The sequence below is a fragment of the Aspergillus clavatus genome, genomic scaffold, assembly GCF_000002715.2.
Source record: "Aspergillus clavatus NRRL 1 1099423829795 genomic scaffold, whole genome shotgun sequence".
Taxonomy (NCBI): Eukaryota; Fungi; Ascomycota; class Eurotiomycetes; order Eurotiales; family Aspergillaceae; genus Aspergillus; species Aspergillus clavatus.
The window spans coordinates 502,837-525,426 of NW_001517104.1; the positions used below are offsets into that span (position 1 = coordinate 502,837).

The window sequence follows — 22,590 nt, forward strand, 5'->3', positions numbered from 1 at the left end:
ACTGATCCAGCTCAGCAGTACCGCAGCAAGCGTGCGCTGCGACTGTTGAAGGGCAGCTCGTCGTACGCTGAGAAGTGACGAGGCCATCAACGCCTTGGACGAGGCCCAGGGCACGAAGATTACCTGACCAAGAAACACAACGCGTCACATCGAATCTTCTGCTGGAGAAGCGTGCCTGGTTTGACCGCACATCGAACGACCTGTTGAACAGTCTACGCGAATACACTATCCGCCAAATTGAATCGGAGCGCCGCACCCTTGCGACACTAGAAAGCGTTCGGCCGGATATCCGTTCTATTGATTCTTCCGGCGGTCTAAGTCGCCTGGGACGCGAGTCTCATCCGTCCATCCGACGGCCGAACATGGCTTCCAGTCAAGGCCCCAAGGGAGACGCGTGGAGCGGCATTCCCCGTCGCAGTGACAGCATTGGACGCAGTCTGAGTGGTAGCTTCATTGCGCCTACGCCCGATGAGGATGACGAGGTGAACGGACAAGGGGCCGCCGCTAAGGGACAACTGCGATCGACCAGTGGCGTTGGATCGATTGCGGAGGAGGATGACGATGATCGACTGGATGCGAAGAACGCGGCCAGCCGACTGGCCACCAGCACCTTTTGAGCGATTCCTGTAGATTACGGACGTGATGTTGTGTGAGATTCCCCTGTGACAGCTAGTTTTCCATTTTGTGGTCCTCTTTCTTTGTCCTACGGCAGAGCGCATTCTGTTTTTTTGAGCTTGCAAATGATTTACGCCTCCTTCCATTGCTATACCTCTCTGTCTGTATCCACAGCATATCGCAAATACACAACCCTCTGACCATCTCCGACTCGTTTCAATTCGATTTCCGCTGCAAACTATTCAATCCCTCGATCATCTCCGGCGTGAATCCATCTACTCGTTCGGCTTCATCGTCGGGCAGATCGAACCACGCCGCCTTCTCGCGCACAAACAGATGGCGACTCGGCTTGGGGATCTCGGACCGAAGCGTCTCGTCGATGGTCCCCGTTGTGACGCTCAGGTGTCCCGACTCGTAGTCATATTTCATAGCCATGCTAGCGCCGCATTTGGGGCAGAAGCCGCGGCTCGCGACGTCGCTGGAGCGCCGGAAGGTGGGCTCCGTGTTCCAGACGATGGCAGCCAGGGGGAAGCTCGTCCAGCTCTGAAAGGGGCCTCCGGATAACTTGCGGCAGGTGGTGCAGTGGCAGTTGACGGTGTCTTGGGGAGGTTGGGTGGTGGTGTAGGTGATGTGGTGGCAGGCACAGCTTCCTGTAAGTGAAGCCATCTGTAGTGATGCTCTGATATTGGAATATACTTATTACACTGTGATATGAAACAAGTGAATTTATAGATCTATGTATATCTACTGTTGTCAAGAGGATACAGACTATACCCCGCGTGCTATCGACGTCACTACTCGTATTCCGCTCAATAATGCTCGTATAGCTCTATATATATATCTGGGGGAAATGATGCCATTCAAAGAGGATATGCGAACAGCAGTATGGTTGCTTATCTACTACTACCGCCAGAGGGATTGTTGAGTTCATCTGATCGGTACTGAAGATGATCATCAACATTCGTCTTGATTCTTTTTTTTCTACGCCGTTTCTCTACCCCACTTCTGATCTGCTCTCGAGGCTCTGATTGAAGCAATTCTATGGTTGATGAGGGTCCAATGTCATTGACTCCATCTGGTGTCCCTTTTGATTTCAAAGCAGTTGTGTTTGTGAGGTTGCACGACTTGGAAATCTTGCATTAGTATGTAGGAACACAGGTAAGGTATATATAGCTGAGCTCGTCTCCCCGCTTTGACGTGCCTCGACAAAGTTCTTGCTTTCTTGACTTGTGTCTTCTGGTACCAGCAAACCATTTTTTGTTTCAGAGAGCAAGCAATATGGGTCTAAAGGTTTTTCTGTACGCTATTCCATTGCCGTTCGGTGCATATTTGATTCTGATGGATTAACTCTAGCACTGGCGCAACTGGTTACATCGGCGGAGATGTCTTCTATACAATCTCCCAAGCCCATCCCGATTGGGAGGTAGCACTTCTGATCCGCAACAAAGAAAAAGCCGCCCAGCTGGCCAGCAAATATCCCAATGTGAGAATCGTGCACGGGGATCTTGACTCCGCCGACACCATTGAGGAGGAGGTCAAGAAGGCGGATATCGTTTACCGTACGTGATGACGTGATGATTCAATCAACAGAGACTGACATCGCTAGACTGCGCCGACTGCGACCACGTCGCTTCTGCTACGGCGATCGCCAAGGGCGCCGCGCACCACACTCCCGAGCACCCTCTCTGGATAATCCACACGTCAGGCACAGGCATCCTGACTGTCGAAGACTTCCGCAACAACACCTGGGGCATCGAGCGGACCAAGGAACACAATGATTGGGACGGCGTGGACGAGCTGTTGAACCTCCCGGACGACTCACTCCACCGCAACGTTGACACGATCATCATCGGAGCCGGTCAGCGTGCCCCAGACAGCGTCAAGACGGCCATCGTCTGCCCGCCTACGATCTACGGCCCTGGCCGCGGTCCCGGAAATCAGAAGAGTGTCCAAGCATACTGGCTCGCCGCTGCAGTTCTGAAGCGCAAGCAGGGGCTTCTCGTTGGCCAAGGCAAGAATACATGGCATCAGGTGCATGTTCAGGACCTGAGCGATGTCTTCCTGGCGCTGGGGGAGGCCGCCGCCGCGGGGGGCGGCCAAGCCACCTGGAACGACAAGGGGTACTATCTAGCTGAGAACGGCTCCTTTGTCTGGGGCGATATCCAGCGCGCCATTGCTCAGACAGCGTTTGACAAGAAGCTGATCCCTTCGCCGGACGTTGAGCATTTAACGGATGAGCAGGTCACGGAACTGAATGAGCTTGGACTGTATGCTTGGGGAAGCAACTCGCGGGGCCATGCCATCCGTGCAAAGAAGCTGCTGGGTTGGTCGCCACAGAAGCCTAGCTTGGTGGAGTTGATCCCAGATATTGTGGAACTTGAGGCGAGGGATCTGGGGCTGATTTAATGTGACAAAGTATATATTCGTAGTCATGATGACCATCTTAGTAGAAATATTCCTCGACATATCCCGCTCTGCCAATCTCGAAGAAAAAATAATGAACTAGGACATTGCGCTAAGCATCTTCTATTATCCTTGCCAGAACCCATATTGAATGTTGAGACATAAACAAATCTGAATAGCTGGCTGAATAGGGACAATAGGGAGCTCAAACCACGACAATAAGCGGGGAGAAAGGCGGGCAGTCCCTAAGCGACCCAAGCGCGGCAATCGCCCCGCTAGGCGCAATCCTGCCTGCACGCCTGTTATTACGTTCTGGAGCTTCTTCTGTGTATCTCGGATTGCTCCAACCAAACAGCTATTTCAACCCATCCTAGCTCGTATTAGCTACCGCAGGTTGTTCTCTCCATCGTCCTATGCATTGCCACGTTATGTGGAATTCTGCTGTTCACCATTCATTTGACAGTTTCTTTGTACTGACACTTCACACCGTACAGGCCCGCCCCATGAATCGCGACCTGTCGGGAAATTTTCCGGTTCGCCGTGTGACGTGTTAAGCTTGGAACGAAGCTGTCATGGCTCCAGGTGCCGGAGGAAAGAGGAAACGAGGAGACAGATCGTGGTCTGGCGATTCTGGCATTGACGGTCAACGCCCTTCTCCCCACCGACCGGGCAATCTCAACATGGCGCAACACAACCACGGCCCGCATCCCAACCAGTCTCGCGACTTTCCCGAGACGCGTGGTCGGGTTCGCAGGCAGGCCAGTCGCGGAGGCCGAAATAACAATTTCGGTCGACGGCTCAGTAGTGAGAATCCCAATAATGGACCTGGTGCGCAGAGGGATACGGCCATGGCTCCGCCAGCACGGGAAGTGTCAGATACAAACCAGACGAACGCAGTCTCTTCGACAGGGGCCTCTCAACCTCAGCCGTCCCCTTCACCCGCGCCGACGCCGCAATCGGCACCTTCACAACCGCAGCCGTCTCCTGTGGCCCAGTCACAGCCACAGCAGTCGCCAGCTGCACCCGTTCAGCCTCCACCTGGGCCACCGCCTCCTTACGATTACGAATATGTCACGGACGGTGTGATTGAGGATTGGGCATCTACAGGGAAAGGAAAGGTTATTGCGGATGGAGTACAGGCAATAAACCAGGAGGATGCGTCAACACTGGCCTCGGTCTACCAGGAGCTCGTTCGATCTGCTTTCTACGGCCGGCTGCCGCCAACAGAGGCCGGATCGGCGATCAGGGAAATCCTCGGCGAGGAAGTCGCAGCTGAGGATGTGGATATGGCCGTTGAGGGGCAACCCTCCGCCGTTCTGGATACACGCTCTTTGTTCTTGGACACCCTGTCTATCCTCACCGATTCCGATCCAGCTAATCCTGCACTGAGGCCGCTCATGTTCTCTACAGGAATCAGCGCCGCTCTTATGCGTCTTCAACTCGAGACTCCCGTTCTTCAGTCGCTCGGTCTCGTCCGTGATACCTTTAATCGCATGGGCATCCGCAAACAGACCAACCTACTGTACCGACAATCCAACTACAATTTGCTGCGGGAGGAATCTGAAGGCTATTCCAAATTGCTGACTGAACTTTTCACCACGAGTAACAACGAGCCACCCACTAGCGAGGTTGTCGAAGATACTTTTGAGAAAGTGAAAGCGATGATCGGTGCATTTGACATGGACGTAGGCCGAGTGCTGGATGTTACCCTCGATGTTTTTGCTGCTGTGCTGGTGAAACAGTATCGTTTCTTTGTCAAGCTTCTTCGAGCCAGCTCCTGGTGGCCCAAGGACGATATCTCTCGCAATCTCGGCGGCTCTGATCGTGATTTCGGCCTGCCAAACTGGGCATTACCAGGCTCCGCAGGGTGGGTAACCACAGACGAAGAACGAATAGAAATTATGCGGTCGAACGAACAGCGAGACCGCGAGTTCTGGAGCAGAGTCAGAGATATCGGTATCCGGGCGTTCTTTGAGATAGGACGTAAGCCAGTCTCAGAGGAGGAGCGCAAACGGATTTTCCCTGAAAGCACAAACTTATCGGAGGAAGAGCTGGATACTCGGAGATGGATTGAAGAGACAGGGACGCTACCTCCAAAGGGCAATAGGGTGGCAGCACAATTGCTCGGCTTCAAACTGCGCTTCTACTCCTCCAAGGCACGAAACAAGTCAGATGTCCTCCCAGATAACCTCATTTATCTGGCTGCTCTTCTCATCAAAGTCGGCTTCATTTCCCTTCGTGACCTATACCCCCATCTGTGGAGGCCGGACGAGTCCATGGACACTTTGAAGGAGGAGAAGATGAAGGAGAAGGCGGAGCGAGAACGAGCCGCGCGTCCCGGCGGCGGCGTTAATGCTTTAATGATGGCTGGCGCGCTGTCCGATGATACCTTGCCCATTCCACGAATCCGAGAATCGGAACAACGCTCAGCCACACCCGGGAAGGATCAAGAGGCGGATAAAGCGGCCTCGGCAAAGACAGAGGAGGACGATCTGCCGGAGCCTTCGGACCAGAAGGTTTTGTTGCTCAAGAGTCTGCTCGTTATCGGCGCTCTTCCTGAATCGCTTTTCATCTTGAGCAAGTTTCCTTGGTTGATGGACGCATACCCCGAACTTCCCGACTATATTCATCGCATCCTGCACCACAGTCTAAACAAAGTCTACTCCTCGCTGCGTCCTCTGCCATCGGCCGAGGAACTCAAAGACCAGAAACAGATTCTAAGCCAGGACCAGGCTGGGCTGGCCAAAGGACAGATTCGGTTAACTTCGGCGCCTGGGCGGCGGGTACTCCGCTGGGCTCAGCTTGACAAGGAAGATACAAATGATGGGACAGATTACAGATTCTACTGGGACGACTGGGCCGACAATATTCCGATTTGTCAATCCGTTGATGACGTTTTCGCACTTTGCTCATCGCTCCTGAGTCTATCTGGACACAAGATCGGACAGGACCCAAGTTTGTTGGCTAAACTGGCAAGAATTGGCAAGAGCAGTCTTAGCCAAGATGACTCGCCCGAGAACAAAGCGCGTTGGCAAGATCTTTGCAAGCGTCTCTTGGTGCCTGCGATCAGTTTGACGAAGGCGAACCCTGGTGTAGTGAACGAGATCTTTGACCTTCTTGGATTCTTCCCTCGGACAACACGGTATAACATGTATGCAGAGTGGTATTCTGGACAGACATCTCGGTTACCGGACATCAAGTCGGCATTTGATCAAGCAAGAGCAGAAACTAAGGACGTCCTCAAAAGGCTCAGCAAGACGAACATCCGGCCTATGGCTCGGGCACTTGCCAAAATTGCCTTTGCCAACCCTGGTATTGTCATCAACGTTGCCATCAGTCAGATCGAATCTTACGAGAACCTTATTGAGGTTGTTGTGGAGTGCGCTCGCTACTTTACCTACCTCGGATATGACATACTCACTTGGGCGCTCATCAACTCACTTGGTCAGAAAGGACGAAGCCGTGTCCAAGAAGGTGGGCTCTTGACCAGCCGGTGGCTCAATGCGTTGGCGACCTTCGCTGGAAGGACGTTCAAGCGCTATTCCGTCATGGATCCTACACCTCTTCTGCAATACGTGGTAGAACAGCTTCGGCAGAACAATTCTACAGATCTCATCGTTCTAGAGCAGATGATTAGTGCTATGGCTGGCATCATCACGGATACAAACTTCAATGATTCGCAAATCCAGGCTATGGCTGGTGGCGATATCCTTCAGTCTCAGACCATTCTACAGCTACTCGACAAACGTCACGAGTCAAAGACAACATCGAGGCGACTGATGAAGTCTTTGACTGTGTCGAAGTTGGCTGGACAATTGCTCATTGCTATCGCTCAAGAGCGATGGACATGTATATACAAGACAACTGAAGGAGATTCTGAGCTCAAGCTGTTGGGCAACATTTTCGATGAGATCCATCGGATTCTGGCTCAATATCTCGACCTCCTACGCAGTAACATGACTGTCGATGAATTCGATTCGTTTGTTCCAGACTTGGCCTCTCTGATCAAGGATTTCGGCGTTCAGCCTGAAATTGCCTTTTGGATTCGGCGACCTAGCGTCTCGCGAAAAGTTGCAGACGTTGAGAAAGCCCTTCAAGAGGAGGAAGCGGCAGCGAAGAGCCGTGAGAGCGAAGCAACTCTAGTCAAGACCGAGGAGGATAAAATGGAGACGACAGATGAAGGTGAAACGAATGGTACAGCTGAAGAACAAGCCGAGAACACTATGGATGTCGACAAGGAACACCCTGGGAATAATACCGAGGCGGAGGTCGCTACTGCTGGACAGCCTGCACCTTCTGGTCCATCTCTTAACCCAGTCATGCAAGACCTCGAGGATCAAGCCAAATCTGCCCTGTCACCGGAGACATGGGGCGTGGTCGGCCTGCATTTCTACGTAACCTTCTGGCAATTGTCGCTCTATGACGTGCATATCCCCCAGAAAGCTTACGAGGACGAAATTGAACGCCAGAAGAAGAAGGTGATGGCGATCAATAGCGACCGCTCGGATATCAGCATGGCTGGAACACAACGAAAGGAAAGAGAAAAGAGACAAATCACCCAACTTCAGGAGCGAATCCTCGAGGAGAACAAGGCTCACCTCAAGGCTTACGGACAAACACGGGCACGGCTGCAGAAGGAGAAGGACCGGTGGTTTGCCGGCATGCGAGGGAAGCATGATTCTCTCAATGTCAGCCTCTTAGAGCAGTGTTTCCTCCCCCGTTTACTGCTATCGCCCATCGATGCTTTCTACTGTTTCAAAGTGATCAAGTTTTTGCACACTTCCGGCACGCCTAATTTCCGAACAGTTGGTCTGCTGGATCAGTTGTTCCGCGAACAGAGACTTACCGCTCTCATTTTCCAATGCACTTCGCGTGAAGCAGATAACCTTGGTCGGTTCCTGAACGAGATCATTCGGGACCTTGGTCGTTGGCACGCCGAAAAGGCTGTCTACGAGAAGGAAGCATTTGGCACGAAGAAAGATCTTCCTGGGTTTGCCATCAATGTTGATCCTGAGGGCAAGCCCACGACTTTCCTGGAGTACGAGGATTTCCGCCGACTGCTGTACAAATGGCATCGCCTGCTGGCCTCTGCGCTGAAGATCTGTTTGAACGGAGGCGAATACATGCACATCCGCAATGCGATTAGTGTCCTCAAAGCCGTTGTGCAGCACTTCCCTGCGGTCAACTGGATTGGTCGTGATATGCTGACCAGCGTGAATAACCTGAGCCAAACCGATGAACGAGATGATGTGAAGATTCCAGCCGCCTCGCTGATTGGAGACCTGAACCGCCGCGAGAAGAAGTGGATGCTACCGCAAGCCTTCATGATTGCAAGCCAACCTGCAGGCAAGGGTGCTACGCCAGCAGCCGGAAAACCTGGCACCCCCCAATCCCAGTCTGCGACACCAACCCCTTTGAATGCTGCCGCAGCGGAATTCAAACCTCCTACCGCCAACGAGTAAGTAATGTACCTGTATCCGTTCGCTGTACAAGACTTCTGACACCATTCCTAGACCCGAGGGCGCGCCCAGGCCGGAGGCAGGCAAGAAAATGGAGGTAGAAGATGGAGAAATTGAGGACGCGAAGATGACCGATGTTGCCGCGACGGTTATGGAGACAAGTGAACCCGCCGAACAGAAGGCGGGCGAGAAAGCCGAAATGCCGCCACATCAAATTGAAGAGGCCGCATCTCAGCCTCGAGAAACCATTTCTCAAACTGAAAAGCCAGCTGCTCCAACTTCCGACATCCGAAATGAGATTGAGCTTCCCTCGCATCCTCGAATTTCCCCTGCACCACCAGCGCCTCAAGCGGCTGCGAAGCCTGCCGAAACTGGACGCCAGCCAAATATCCCCAAACGGCCGGACACAGAGCGAGCCCCTTTCAACAATCCAAATATGCGTTCACAGCAACATATACCAAGTCGTCCGTACCGAGCCGATGACGGCAGGTTGGGTCCTCGGTCTGATCTTTTGGACGCTCGGCGAGACAGACAGCCCGAGTTTCCCCGCGGCGGTCGCTTTGGGGATGACCACAGCCGGTCTTTCGACCAGCCAGGCCCTGAAGGCAGGGGCTACGGTCGCCTTGATAGAGACTTCCCTTCGAGAGGCCCAGTAGATGAGCCGTTCCGTGGACCTCCATATCGGGAGGGTCGTCAAACGCGAGAGACGGATTGGCCAGAGCGCTCCGGGCGACTGCGCGGCCCCCCCGAAGGTCGAGACGGTCCTTTGACAATGCCTGGTCCGCAAACCCATCCTGATCGGGCAGATCTGATCCAAGATCTTCCTGAAAGAGCTGGAGAGGGATATAGACGCGGAGAGTCGATACGTCAAGAGAAGGATGACCGCAGAGCTCTGCCAACACGAGCATTGTCTCCTAGAGCAGAACTTCCGAGTCGCCCAGAACGATTCCCAGCCGATGAGCGCCGTCTTCCCAACCATCCCCCAGCACATTCGCGATACGACGACTTGCCGACCGGACCTCGCGGTGACCGGCCGCCTCGACCTCCCATGGATGGGCCCGAGCCCAGAGATTCTGGCATCGACATGAGCCATGGACGATTGCGCCAGCCCGAGCCCTCGGCAGAGATTCCCTCAGGCCCAAGGGGAAGGTCTGGCGCCACACGTGGTGGGCGCAATGCTTCCGGTGTGCTGCATCCTCCACAATCTTCTACTGCCACCCCGGAGCGCCAGCCTCCTACCGGACCGGGCCGACAAGGAATGCGAGGTGGGCCGGAACAGCCTAGCTCTGGAGGCCCTCCATCGCCAACTATCGAGAAACTGGATGCTAGTGGGATCCATCCAGACCGACTCAAAGCCCTGCAGCAACAATCATCCGATGACAACTTTGGCGGAGGCGCGCGCTCCAATCAACCGGCGCCATCTGCAGCATCCGCTGCTCCACCGTCAGGACCTCGAAGTGCCCTTGGACCACCCTCCGGCCCATCCTCTGGCAACCGTGGCCCACTCTCAGGGCCCGGTTATAGCAGCGAGCGTGGACGGGGGGACAAGCGGTTCGCAGGAATCAACAACATGCTTCAGCAATCCGGCGGACCTCCTGAACGCGGAGGTGCCGGTCCACAAATCCGTGGACGCGGTGCAAACAGGCAGTCCGGTATGGGTGGTCCCTCGCCTCAGTCCACTCGACCTGGGACACCGGGAGCCTCGGAGGAGGGTAGTCGTTCGTCTGGCCAAGGCCGACCCGATCTCCTAGGCGGTCGCTCTTCCGGAGTCTCGTTCGCAGAAGACGAAGGTCCTTCCAGGAATCGTCTTGGTGGAGGACGCGGTGAGATGGTGGAAGAACCAGGATCGGAGCCAAGGCGGTCCGGGAGATATCCACATGATCGAGAGCGGGATCACAACCGTGACCGGGATCGGGACCGTGAGCGTGAGCGCCGAGGTGGTGTAGAGGAAGAAGGTGGACGGACCAGTAATCGACGGGAGGAATACCGCGAACGGACCCGAGATTATGAACGCGAACGTAGTCGACGCAGTGATGCCACAGCAACTGGTAACCGAGAGGAACGGTATGAATCTCGCGAGGCTTCCCGTCGAGGTGCAGGCTCCCGCGAGGAAAACCGTCGACGAGACCGCCGAGAGAGGGACGAAACCCAGGAGATTGGACCGGGCAGCCAAGAACATGAAGGTCGCCTGCGGCCTCCGTCTTCTCTCGGCGGGCCACCGCCTCCACCACCGCCACCGCCGCCTCTTCCTGGAAACGGGGAGGAGGATCGACGATGGGGTGGCAGTGGCGGCGCCGGGGGCGGCCGCGAGCTGCGCGACCGGGATCGCGACCGGAATCGTGACCGAGCTCGGGACCGCGACTACAACCGCGAGAGCGGGAGCGGGGGTCCCCCTCGGAAACGACGCGCAGGAGGGGATGATGGAGCTGGTGAGCCAGGAGCAGCAGCAGGAGGAGGAGGAGCAGGCCGGGGAGGAATGAGAATGGGCGGCGAAAGCAAACGGCCTCGACGAGGGGCATGAACGCGAAGAGGGACGAAATAGCCTTTGTTGTTGACCTTTTTCATTCATTTGATCATCTATGTTTCCTTGTTCCATCTTGGAGTTCTTCATCCTTGCATCTGTTGGACGGAGTTGTTGCAATTTTCCACTCAGCCTACGTCGGTTTTAGGGGATCTTTCTCTTCTATTTGTTCATCTGAGTACAGGATTTCGCTTCATAGGCATGTAATATTGATGGCACCCTCATCACGCTGGGTTATCTATCTACTGTGTTGTAAGACCGTCGGTAGGGGGAGTGTTGGACAGTCACGAGTTTTCCGTGATGTTATTGTCTCTTGTCCTCTCATCTCATCCTCCTCCATCATCCCGTCATATACTCCAGTCTCCCCCACGTCTGGTTGTTTAGCCATCAGATCCTGGTAAAATCCATCAAATCACTATCATTCCTTTATCCGCATACTGTTTAGAGTCTAGACTAATCCAGGTGTCCCATAGCATAGGCATATCGGACCGATACTCCGCGTCCCTCTCCCCCGCTGTCTGGATGGCCAAGCATCGGTTAAACCTCGGACGCGCTGCCCCCGTTTCCTTTTCAGCCAAGCGCCTTGTTCGATACCCTCTTTCATCCCACTCCGTCTTCCGCGAAGTAAATAGTGACCCAGATGTCGTGACCATCGCTGCTGGTGATAGTCAGAGACTCGGACAGGTGACCGACCACGGCCCCTCGCTAGTGGGAATACTTTCTCGCCCTACCAAGCGTCGTCTCAGATGCCAATAATGACAAGGCGTTCCAGTGCAGTTTCACAGTTAACACCGTTCACACCACCAATGCTCTTCTCCACCCTCTGGGCGAATTTCGTTTTCGGGCGTTGGAACCGACGATCCACCCACACGGATGATGCACATTGCCTACCATGTAGGGAGTATCTACTATCTACTATCTAGTAGTTACTAGTTACACAGGAAGCTCCATTTCCACATCCTTGCTCTTGGTCCTGTCTTTTTGGTGGAGGCTGATCCACTGCGGAGATATTGTTCCCCTGCTGCCGCGGTGCTCTCCTCAGTTGCATCGGCGAATCGGTTGTGCCCTCCCCTCTCCCACCAGGCTCTTTCGCTGCTAGACAAGCTGGATGCATGGTGTTCTGGAGTCGGAGAATCGGGACGGTAACAGGCAAGACTGGCTATGTTTCCCAATTGAGGATTACTTGTCTCTTTTTTGCTTTTTTATACATCGCTGCATTGTGTCTGACGACATTCCTGGGGGGTGGTTGTAGAAAACGATACAGCCGCAGTATATCTATAGCTTGACTTCCCTTCTTTTTTTTTTTTTTTTTTCTTTGCTTTTCTTTTTCTTTATATCATACCCCTCGGACCAGTATCTCTCGTTTCTTCTACCGTATCATCTTGGCTTCGTCTTCCTTTTCAATCGCTGGACGTCCAAGGTCGATTTTGGTATACTGAGCGTCGTGTCTCTTCCACCATTGACCGGAGGGAGTTCTTGTAGGAAATTTCATTGCATATATATACTTGTTTGATTGCCCACCATGGTTCAATTCGACGTCGAAAAGACTCTCGAGGAGCTCACGCTAGGTGAGAAGGTGGCTCTCACAGCTGGTAAGTCAATCAAACTAGTCGCTGAATCCAGCTGGGAGATCACGGATCCCTGACAAGCCACTGGTGAAACAGGAACTGATTTCTGGCACACGGCTGCCGTTCCTCGCCTCAACATCCCCAGCCTTCGCATGTCCGATGGGCCCAATGGAGTGCGCGGAACGCGCTTCTTCAATGGTACCCGTGCCGCATGCTTTCCTTGCTCTACTGCGCTGGGCGCAACCTGGGACACGGAGCTGCTGTACGAAGTCGGCCGCCTGATGGCAGAAGAATCCATCGCCAAGGGTTCTCACATCATTCTGGGACCGACCATCAACACTCAGCGCTCCCCGCTCGGCGGGCGAGGATTTGAGTCGTTCGCCGAGGATGGCGTGCTTTCGGGTCTTCTGGCTGGTAATTACTGCAAGGGCTTGCAGGATAAGGGTGTTGCGGCCACTCTGAAGCACTTCGTCTGCAACGACCAGGAGCATGAGCGCCTGGCTGTTGATAGTATTGTGACGATGCGCGCTATGCGCGAAATCTACTTGATGCCCTTCCATCTGGCGATGAGGCTTTGCAAGACTGCCTGTGTCATGACCGCGTATAACAAGATCAATGGCACACACGTCAGTGAGAACAAGCAGATCATCACCGATATTCTGCGCAAGGAGTGGGGATGGGATGGTCTGGTCATGAGCGACTGGTCTGTTTTCCACTTTTGACAGGAGACTTGCAGAAGGCTTGAAACGAATACTGACTTGCTGCAGGTTCGGAACATACAGTACCTCTGATGCCATCAACGCTGGCTTGGATCTGGAAATGCCGGGCCCAACCCGCTGGCGTGGAACTGCCCTGGCGCATGCCGTTTCATCCAACAAGGCTTTTGAGTACGTCTTGGATGAACGTGTCCGCAATGTGTTGAACCTGCACAACTTTGTCGAGCCACTCGGCATCCCAGAGAACGCCCCCGAAGAGGCCCTTAACCGGCCAGAAGATCAGGCTTTGCTCAGACGGGCTGCAGCGGAGTCAGTGGTCCTCATGAAGAATGAGGATAACATCCTTCCCTTGAAAAAGGAGAAGTCCATTCTGGTGATTGGACCCAATGCGAAGACTGCCGCATACTGTGGTGGAGGTTCTGCCTCCCTGGACGCATACTATACCGTGGCACCCTTTGACGGTGTCAAGGCCAAGAGCGAGGGCGAGGTCAGCTTTTCCCAGGGTGTCTATTCATATAACGAACTTCCCGTGCTGGGACCTCTACTGAAGACAGAGGAAGGCGAGAAAGGGTTCAAGTTCCGCGTGTATAATGAGCCCTCGTCCAACCCCAACCGCGAGCTCCTCGATGAATTGCGCCTGGAGAACTCGCTTGGCTTCCTCATGGATTACAAGCACCCCAAGGTCACATCCTTCCTCTTCTACGCGGATATGGAGGGTTACTTCACCCCTGAGGAAGACGGCATCTACGACTTTGGTGTGACCGTACAAGGAACAGGCAAACTCTACATCGATGGTGAACTCGTTGTTGACAACAGCAAGAATCAGCGCCAGGGAACCGCCTTCTTCGGTAACGCCACCGTCGAAGAGAAGGGCTCCAAGGAGCTGAAGGCTGGTCAGACATACAAGGTGGTCGTCGAATTTGGCAGCGCACCGACCTCTGATCTGGACATGCGCGGTGTGGTCGTCTTCGGCCCTGGCGGTTTCCGCTTCGGCGCCGCTCGTCGTGTCGGCCAGGAGGAGCTCATCTCCAAAGCGGCCGAGTTGGCCTCCCAGGCGGACCAGGTGGTCATCTTCGCCGGTCTGACCAGCGAGTGGGAGACGGAGGGCCACGACCGGGACCACATGGACCTGCCCGCGGGCAGCGACGAGATGATCAGCCGCGTGCTGGATGCCAACCCCAACGCAGTCGTGGTCATCCAGAGCGGCACGCCCGTCACGATGCCCTGGGCGCACAAGACCAAGGCCCTGCTGCAGGCCTGGTTCGGCGGCAACGAGTGCGGTAACGGCATCGCAGACGTGCTGTACGGCGACGTCAACCCCTCCGCGAAGCTGCCTCTCAGCTTCCCTGTCCGCCTGCAGGACAACCCGTCGTACCTGAACTTCCGCTCCGAGCGCGGCCGGGTCCTGTACGGCGAGGACGTCTACGTCGGCTACCGCTACTACGAGAAGGTCGACCTGGCCCCGCTCTTCCCCTTCGGCCACGGCCTGTCGTACACCACATTCTCCCGCTCCGACCTCTCGCTGGCCACCGTCCCTGAAAAGCGCCAGCTCGAGGACGGCGAGCCCATCACCGCCACCGTCACTGTAACCAACACGGGCGACGTCGCGGGCGCCGAGGTCGTGCAGCTGTGGATTGTCCCGCCGCCGACGGGCGTCAATCGGCCCGTGCGCGAGCTCAAGGGCTTTGCCAAGGTGTTCCTGAACCCCGGTGAGTCGAAGACGGTCGAAATTGTGGTGGAGAAGAAGCTGGCGACGAGCTGGTGGGACGAGCAGCGCGAGAAGTGGGCGTCGGAGAAGGGCACGTACAAGGTCCTGGTGACGGGCACGGGCGACGAGGTGCTCAAGTCGTCGTTTGAGGTGGAGAAGACTAGATTCTGGCTGGGCTTGTAGATTGACACTCCCCCCTTACCCTACCTTGGGGAAAAGTTTATAATGAATGATGGGATTTGATGATTAGGATTTGTTATGGGCCTGCATGGTTTATGTCTTCATTGAATGATTACCTCTACGTCTGTCTACGCTGTGAGACTTTGATACCTCCAGAGATGGTATGATTCGATTCGATTTGATTTTGATTCATAGTAAGGAGCCCGTAGGCATAGCCAAACACGACAGACCGGTTGCCGTGTCAAAAAAGTTCGCATGGAAGCACATTACATCATAGAATACCAGATAAACATAATTATGTAGGCAGATCACAAAAGGTAACATTTTGGATATCATATCACAGGTTCGGTTCGATACACCACACCTCATATCAAACGTAAGAGCATCGGCACAGGCACATGACACAGAGTCTGCTCATTACCGTCATCGCAGCGGTTGGGTCAAAAGAAGATCGCAAGAGAGTAACAAACGGGCAGACTTGATTCAGGTATCTTCGACCATCCGGCTGAACCCCGCCGTATCCTTGCTACGGGCGGCGCCGACATTCCGCTTCGTGAAGTCGAAGAAGGACAATTTCTGGAATATGAAGGATTTGTTCTTCCCAGCTGGCTGACAGTCAGGCTGGGAGTGGCCTGAGGCAGGGGCCTTGAACGGCCAGAAAGGCAGCTTCTTGCATCTGGCGGTGTCGGCGGGTGTGCGTTTGTCTGTCTTGGAAGGGGAGAGGGCCGGGACGGAGGCGCTTGCGATGATGCCGGTGTGCATCTTCTCCTGGACAGCCAGCTGGAGGTCGATGTTGCGCCGGGTGGCTTCGGCGTGGGTGATGGCATGGCGGACGCCGTTGCTGTCGACGATGACGGCCGGGGGTGGAGTTGCGTCGTCATCTTTGTCGACAGTGGCGCCGAACTCGATGAATTTGGATCTGTAGTTCTTTTTGGGGCTTGGGGGCTGTGAGGGTGCTTCCTTCTTGTTTTCAGTAGGAAGGACGGTGTTGTCCTGGGCAGGAGCCTGGATGTTGGGGCCCAGGTGCTGTTTGTGGGTTGGATAGGAGGTGCTGGTGGGAGGACGAGAGAGGCTAGGCATGCGGCCGAGGACGAGGGTGCTGTCTGAGTTGAGGAAGACTTCAATGTCTTCTGGTGAAAAGGGCTGGTGGTATTTACCCGTCAGGAAGGTCAGGCCCTCCTTGTCCTGGGATGAGGTGCATCCAGAAAAGTCTTCGAATGGGGCCTGGCGCTCATTCGGCACGGGGCTCTTGATGGAAGGCTCGATGCTCGAGTGTCCAGTGGCAAAGGTCATATCGCTACATGTTGTAGCCGGGGAGCTGACGCTCGACGATCCGTGATTAGAAATGGAGCTAGTTTCGTTGAGATCATGGAAGGGGGATGTCAATGGAGCTTCCGTTGCCTGGCGCGCGGCGCGCCGAGTGCGCAGATCAACTGCGGAATCACACATGGCATCAGTATCGGTGGCGGTGGGAGCAGCGCCCAGTTCAATCGGAGCCGGAATCTCAGTTGCAGCCTGGGATGTTTTCAGTTCTTCAGGTGCCGCGGTGTTTGTTTGTTTGGCAGGTAGCGTCTGCTCGTCCTGGTCGAGAATACTCTCCGCGAGTAGCACAGAAGACCAGCGAATCTGTTTCTCCAGATCTTGAGGGATCTTGGGGCGATTGATCAAAGAAGGCCGTCGTTTGAAAAGACCTGTGGTGAATTTTATATCATAGTATCGCTGGGGTTCATCGCGATTGGAGCTGAGGATGGGCTTCTGCAACATGTCAGCGGTCTTAAGCTTGATTATGAAGCTGAATAGAAGACAAACTTACTGGAGAGCCAAACACAGAAGATACTGAGAGTCTCTTCTTCTGACTCTTCTTTGTTTGGAGTGTACAATCCATGATGATACAAGCCGGTTGGGGTAGGGAGTCAATCAGATAGATTAAAAGCAATTGAGTCAAAGAAAAAGATGTTGTCCTCGATAGAGGAGAGCCCAGCTCTGATTATCCACAGGCCAACGCCAAATATGCTTTGTACACCGTGGAAGAGAGGCACAGGGTGCTAGGCAGGGGACAATGGCAGTCGAGCAGACCGGTCTATCCCCCACGAACCAAAGTCCTGGATTAAAGATAAGACAAGATTCTGCAGAATCGTCAAGGGAGAATGTGGCTGATGACTCTGGTCAAATCAGAACCCAAGAAACACAGTCACAATGGAGTTGTCTGTAGCAATGGGTGACTGGTATGTGGGGGTTGCCTGGTCGATCTGTATAGTTGGATGAGCGAGCGAACGTGGATCTGGACGGAGCTTGGATTGATATTGAATGAGGGAAGCAGTTGGGAAATTGATGATGAGGATCAGAGCTAAGTGATCTGGATGAAATGAAACGATTGTGTGAAGCAGTTGGATAAAACAAGATCAAAAAGAAGAACGGAGATGAAGCGTCTCCTGGGGGGGGGGGGAAATGACTGACAGGTGATGCCCAGGTAGCCTCAGGCAGCGAGGTAGGCAGATGAAGTGAGCGACAGACAGAAACACGATGGAAGTCAGGACAGGAAGCAGAAAGCATCAGGATGACGACAGCTATAACAGTAAAGGAACTCACTGCACACGCTAACTGGAACGAAGTAAACAAACGAGTTCAGAAACAAAATACAGGGCGACGAGCGACGATGGCAATTAAGTCCGTCAGTTCCTGGAGCTACGACGGTCACACTGGGCAGACTGTGTCACTCCAGAAGACGAGAGAGCAGTCCTCGACCCAATTGCCGGGTCTGAGACGATGTTGGGGAGCCTGAGACTAGATCAACCACTAGTGACGGTGATGCTATAGAAACAAGGCCAGGAAGTCGTAGCTTCATATCCCCCCCCATGCAAGTGGACATCTCCGTTCATTGAGCACCTCACTCCCCTCCAGTTGTCATGTCCAGCAGCTGCTCTCTCCCCCAGAGTGCCAACGCCACTTGATGCATCATTCTCCTCGTCCAGTCACCTTGGACGCAACCCATCGTGCAGCGGGTATGCTGATCTTCCTCAAGATGGGCCGAGCCTACTGGATCGCCAGTGCTGTGATGTTCAACCCTCCGCCGCAAGGGATCAGCCGTGAGGTCCTAGAAGGGATGAATCAAGGGATGGTAGATTGAACAGTTCATGTTGCAGATTTAATGTGCGTTGGCAACACAGAGACTGATCTTTTCTCCTAGTACAGTGAAGCAATGTACAATAAGGTTAATCTTCCAAGTTTTAGGGAACAGTGGGAGTTCAATATACTTCACTACCCAAGAAACGTTGGCGAACCAAGTTTAGTGTCTTGGGCCATGCGCTTATGAAATCGTGCATTGGGAACAAGCAGAATTGTCTGACCTGTCAGATGCAGAGGCAATATGAGCATGGTAACATGATTCAAAATGGAGCCTCACAGCAGTTATGGAGGCGCTAGTCGTAGACATGCATGGGTTGTTGTCTACAGCGTACAAGCACAGAACCAAGCAAGACCAAGGACATGCGAATATGGACATTGCAATCTAATGCGATGCTATTCTAAAATGATTTGTACCAGAAAAAAAAAAAAAAAAGAAGGCAAAAAAAAAAGGTCGACTACCACCCTCAGCTGGATCATTGCAGTCGCTAGAGTCCAGGTATGTTTTAGGGTTTGTATGATGGAGAGCAGTTGGATGCTTCTTTTACAGCCTAACCTGTTGAATAGGTTACGAGGGAGGCAGTTGGATGCTCATTCCTCTTCTGGCTTAAGAACCAAGATCACCAAACGGATTGCACCGCTACTCCCGCCAGGTCGCTTGACACGGAGATGCAAGCGCCCGAATCTGCCTCGACGCGTCTCCTCTTCACCGAGAGGAGATCCGGAACCCTTGCTCTTTCACAAGGCATCGAAGCACCATCGTGCTTTTTAAAGGCTGCAGTTAATGCGCCAATATTGGTTTGGGACCGTTGTGTCTGCTTTACCAGGCGGTGATATCCTCCACTTCCGCCTCGCCAAATGTGCTGCTCTTAGTGAGTTTGTTCACTCCGTCCATGGCGACAGCCCCGTTGGCAGGCGGCTTCGACATAATATCCGGCAAGACTTCCCGGAAGAACCCGAGAATGTAGCGGTTAACCTGCTCGAACTGTAACAGGAAGGCATCGTGACCCTCAGGACTCTCGATCCGTAGGAGTCTCGAGTCTGGGATGCCCGCTGCAATCTCCTTCTGCTCCTCAAAGGTGAAAAGACCGTCACTTTCGATACCGAGAACCAATGTCGGCTGCTCGATCTGGGATAGGGCCTCTTTGACGGGATCCGCCGAGTCCGGACTGGCACGGTGCCGAGACACATCGTGCGTGTCAAGTTTGCGTGTAATGGCAATGTAACAGTTGGCGTCAAACCGCTTCACAAACTTCTCTCCCTGGTAGCGGAGATATGACTGTGCAGAAAAGTATGTTGGAGGCTGCTTGCGATTACTCTCGCTGACTGGTGTGCTGAAGGTCTTGGTTCCGGAGAACTGGGGATCCATGTACTGGACCTCGGAGGGCTGCTGAGGAGCAGGCGAACCGCGTTCGCTGGGCGCTCGAGAGGATAACCCATTCTTGTGCCCATCATTGTGGATGGCCCAGTGTTCATTCAGTGGGGTCGGTGATTGCTCGGAGCCATTGATGGTTTGCTTCTTGGACGGATCGGGCACATTTCTACCGAACCGAGACTCGAAGGAGTTGCGGCTTCTGTATGTCAAGAGAGCGGACATACGGGCTGCACCCAAGCCAGTGGCTGGCGGATCGTCGAATGGGTAGTATCCATCTTCATATTTGGGGTCACTGTAGATGCTTTGCCGCTGAGCCTCACCCCAACTGATGCACCAGGCAGAATGACGCGCTGAGGTAGCGATGGGAACAATCGCTCGTACATAGTCCTTGCCAAAGTAGGCATATTCGAGAGTCAGCATGCCTCCCATGGAACCTCCGACGACAGCTGCGATCTGTCGGACGCCCAAATCATCCAGAACCATCTTGTGAATCCTGTTCCAGGTTAGCAACCTGCAGAATACATATCCTGAGGGTCTCGAATACTCACCTAACGTCGTCACGGACAGTCGTAAGAGGAAATTCAGGTCCATACAATCCCTTCGCCGGGTCGCCATCTTTAGCAGTCACAGCACTCGCACTTCCGTAAGGGCTACCGAGGCTGTTCAAGCAGATCACGAAGAATCGAGAAGTGTCGAAAGCTTGACCAGGGCCACCAAGCAAAGGACCCCACCAATCGGCCACATCGGCACTGCCGCTCAGAGCATGGCAGATCACGAGTACATTGTCACGGCTTGGAGACAATTCGCCACGGGTAGTGTAGGCGACGGGGACATTGTGAAGGGTAACTCCCGATTCCAGGGTAAATGAGGGGATGATCGCGATCGATTGATCGGTGATCAATGTGGCGTATGGGTTCTCAGGGAGGGAAGCGACTCTCTCTACGGGATTTAGTAGCCATTCAACAGACGGCTATGGGGAAGAGGGGCAAATGAACTGGGGGAAGAAACAAAAATGAGGGGATACTGACGGAAGGTTCCAGGAGCACTGGTGGTATCAGGCACCATGGTGAGCCGATCTGTCGTTGTGAACGAAGACAGATGGAGGACGACAAAGTGGGTGTATGAAGGAAGCACAAAGTAATTCAAGAGTTATCTTCTCCTGATGGATTTGATCCGGGGAAGCGAGGAGTTTTCAGTCAAGGGAACAGCAACAGTCCCAAGTTCCAAGTTTTCCAGCAGCCGCGGAGGCCCACTAAGTAAAAGTAGTTCTCCGTAGTACTCCGTACTAACTACGGTATATGGATGACTTCGCGGCGGAGACTCGGCAGCTCGTCATCAGCAGCCAACCAGAGGAGAGAAGGAGCCATAGGGCGGTGAGGAAATCTCTGCCCGTTGTATCTGGCCGCCTTTGATGACTCATTGCTGCTGTCCTTCCCAGTTGGCAGTTAAATGGATATCCTCTGAGAGAAAACATCACCCTGAATGGTCCCTTTGAGAGCAATAAATTGTCTCGAATACGAGAGCCGCCCCGCTTAGACAATGCGCATGAATCATCCTCGCAATATTTATTTATCAGATGGAAGGTAGCCACGTAGATAGACTTCTTTTGCTATACTTACCCTGTCGTCTCTGTCAACCGGTGTCTTTACCACGCTCAGCTCTCAAAAATCTCAAACTATGGCGACTATAAACAGACAGAATGATCTCGCTATTGAACTTTGCAGGCTGCATACACCGGGAAAGCCTTTGGTCCTCACAAACGTCTACGATGCAGCCACTGCCTCCATTGTCGCTAATAATCCCTCCACTAAAGCCATCGCTACCGCTAGCTATGCCGTCGCCGCTGCTCAAGGCATCGCTGATGAAGACTTGACCTTGACTCGGAATTTGGCTACTGTACGCTCTATTTCGGCTGTCTTAAGACCAAAGGACGAGTCGACAAGTGAAAAGCAGACTGACACTCTCCCACGGCTTCCATTGACAGTAGATATCCAAGACGGGTATGATGATGTTGCGGCAACAATCCGCGAGATCATCAAGCTAAAAGCCGTGGGATGCAATCTGGAAGACTTTGACAATGCCAACCGGCGCTTGCGGCCCATCGAAGAAGCCGTCGAGCGGATTCAGCTGGGCCTACAGGCCGCAAGGGAAGCAGGTGTTCCTGACTTCGTAATCAACGCCCGGACAGATGTGCTCATTGGGCAGCATGGTCAGAAAGGAGGATCAATTGACGACGCGATTGAGAGAGGAAGGGCGTATCTTAAAGCCGGAGCCTGCACGGTCTTCGTCTGGGGCGGTTCTCAGAGAGGAGTGTCTCGGGCTGAAATCGAGGCACTAGCAGCGGCCTTTGAGGGGCGACTAAATGTCAAGCTGGTTCTTCAAGAGGGATATTTGACAGTCTCTGAACTTCAAACTATGGGGGTTGCGCGGATCAGTGTTGGTCCTGAGCTGTATCGGGCTGCCATGAAAGCGTTCCAGGAGAAGGCCGACTTGGTGTTGAGTGCTTGTGGTTAGACAACAGCGCATTGGGAAGTGGATGTAACTTATTCGACATGATAATATCACTATCTATGTGTAGTCGATCGTAAACATCTGGTATCTATATAAGTGCTACCCTAGTTCGATAATGAGGTATTGATGGATTGACTTGCGCTAGCCCCTTTTCGGTCAGGAACACATCCTTCACCGACACTAGTCCATAATAGGCAATTCCACTGGAACCGCTAGTCTAGAACTGGCTTAACACACGACATCATTCCGCCTACGGTTTCCAACGACAGGCATTTGGGGCGCAAGCTATGCTGCAAGGGCCGTCGCATCTTCATCAAGCAGCAACACCCCCAAACCATGACAGCCAAAGTCTAGCGTCACCACTCTGGGAAAAAAACAATTACACGAACTACGATACCAATTCTCTGCCGG

At 53.7% G+C, this 22,590-nt stretch overlaps 7 protein-coding genes across 7 annotated transcripts, besides 2 other annotated features; 4 read left to right on the plus strand and 3 right to left on the minus strand.

Moving 5' to 3' along the window:
- Nucleotides 1–831: 831 nt before the first annotated feature.
- On the minus strand, nt 832–1,281 carry ACLA_010420 (GFA family protein; the record flags this gene model as incomplete). The annotated part of the gene is made up of 1 exon (XM_001274041.1): nt 832–1,281. The coding sequence occupies one exon, from the start codon at nt 1,279–1,281 to the stop codon at nt 832–834; it is 450 nt and encodes a 149-aa protein (XP_001274042.1).
- A 612-nt stretch (nt 1,282–1,893) lies between these two features.
- On the plus strand, nt 1,894–3,021 carry ACLA_010430 (putative nucleoside-diphosphate-sugar epimerase; the record flags this gene model as incomplete). Its single annotated transcript, XM_001274042.1, has 3 exons — nt 1,894–1,913; nt 1,969–2,174; nt 2,222–3,021. 3 exons carry the CDS (start codon nt 1,894–1,896, stop codon nt 3,019–3,021), a joined length of 1,026 nt encoding a protein of 341 aa, XP_001274043.1.
- Nucleotides 3,022–3,590: 569 nt separating this feature from the next.
- On the plus strand, nt 3,591–10,998 carry ACLA_010440 (putative THO complex component (Rlr1); the record flags this gene model as incomplete). Its single annotated transcript, XM_001274043.1, has 2 exons — nt 3,591–8,476; nt 8,532–10,998. The coding sequence occupies 2 exons, from the start codon at nt 3,591–3,593 to the stop codon at nt 10,996–10,998; spliced, it is 7,353 nt and encodes a 2,450-aa protein (XP_001274044.1).
- Nucleotides 10,999–12,290: 1,292 nt separating this feature from the next.
- Nucleotides 12,291–12,331: a microsatellite.
- A 189-nt stretch (nt 12,332–12,520) lies between these two features.
- On the plus strand, nt 12,521–15,173 carry ACLA_010450 (beta-glucosidase H; the record flags this gene model as incomplete). Its single annotated transcript, XM_001274044.1, has 3 exons — nt 12,521–12,590; nt 12,663–13,269; nt 13,334–15,173. 3 exons carry the CDS (start codon nt 12,521–12,523, stop codon nt 15,171–15,173), a joined length of 2,517 nt encoding a protein of 838 aa, XP_001274045.1.
- Nucleotides 15,174–15,653: 480 nt separating this feature from the next.
- Nucleotides 15,654–16,934, minus strand: ACLA_010460 (uncharacterized protein; the record flags this gene model as incomplete). The annotated part of the gene is made up of 1 exon (XM_001274045.1): nt 15,654–16,934. One exon carries the CDS (start codon nt 16,932–16,934, stop codon nt 15,654–15,656), a length of 1,281 nt encoding a protein of 426 aa, XP_001274046.1.
- A 1,779-nt stretch (nt 16,935–18,713) lies between these two features.
- Nucleotides 18,714–18,745: a microsatellite.
- A 368-nt stretch (nt 18,746–19,113) lies between these two features.
- met2 (homoserine O-acetyltransferase) lies at nt 19,114–20,733 on the minus strand (the record flags this gene model as incomplete). Its single annotated transcript, XM_001274046.1, has 3 exons — nt 19,114–20,161; nt 20,217–20,607; nt 20,697–20,733. 3 exons carry the CDS (start codon nt 20,731–20,733, stop codon nt 19,114–19,116), a joined length of 1,476 nt encoding a protein of 491 aa, XP_001274047.1.
- Nucleotides 20,734–21,345: 612 nt separating this feature from the next.
- ACLA_010480 (isocitrate lyase/PEP mutase family protein) lies at nt 21,346–22,182 on the plus strand (the record flags this gene model as incomplete). Its single annotated transcript, XM_001274047.1, has 1 exon — nt 21,346–22,182. One exon carries the CDS (start codon nt 21,346–21,348, stop codon nt 22,180–22,182), a length of 837 nt encoding a protein of 278 aa, XP_001274048.1.
- Between the last annotated feature and the right edge of the window lie 408 nt (nt 22,183–22,590).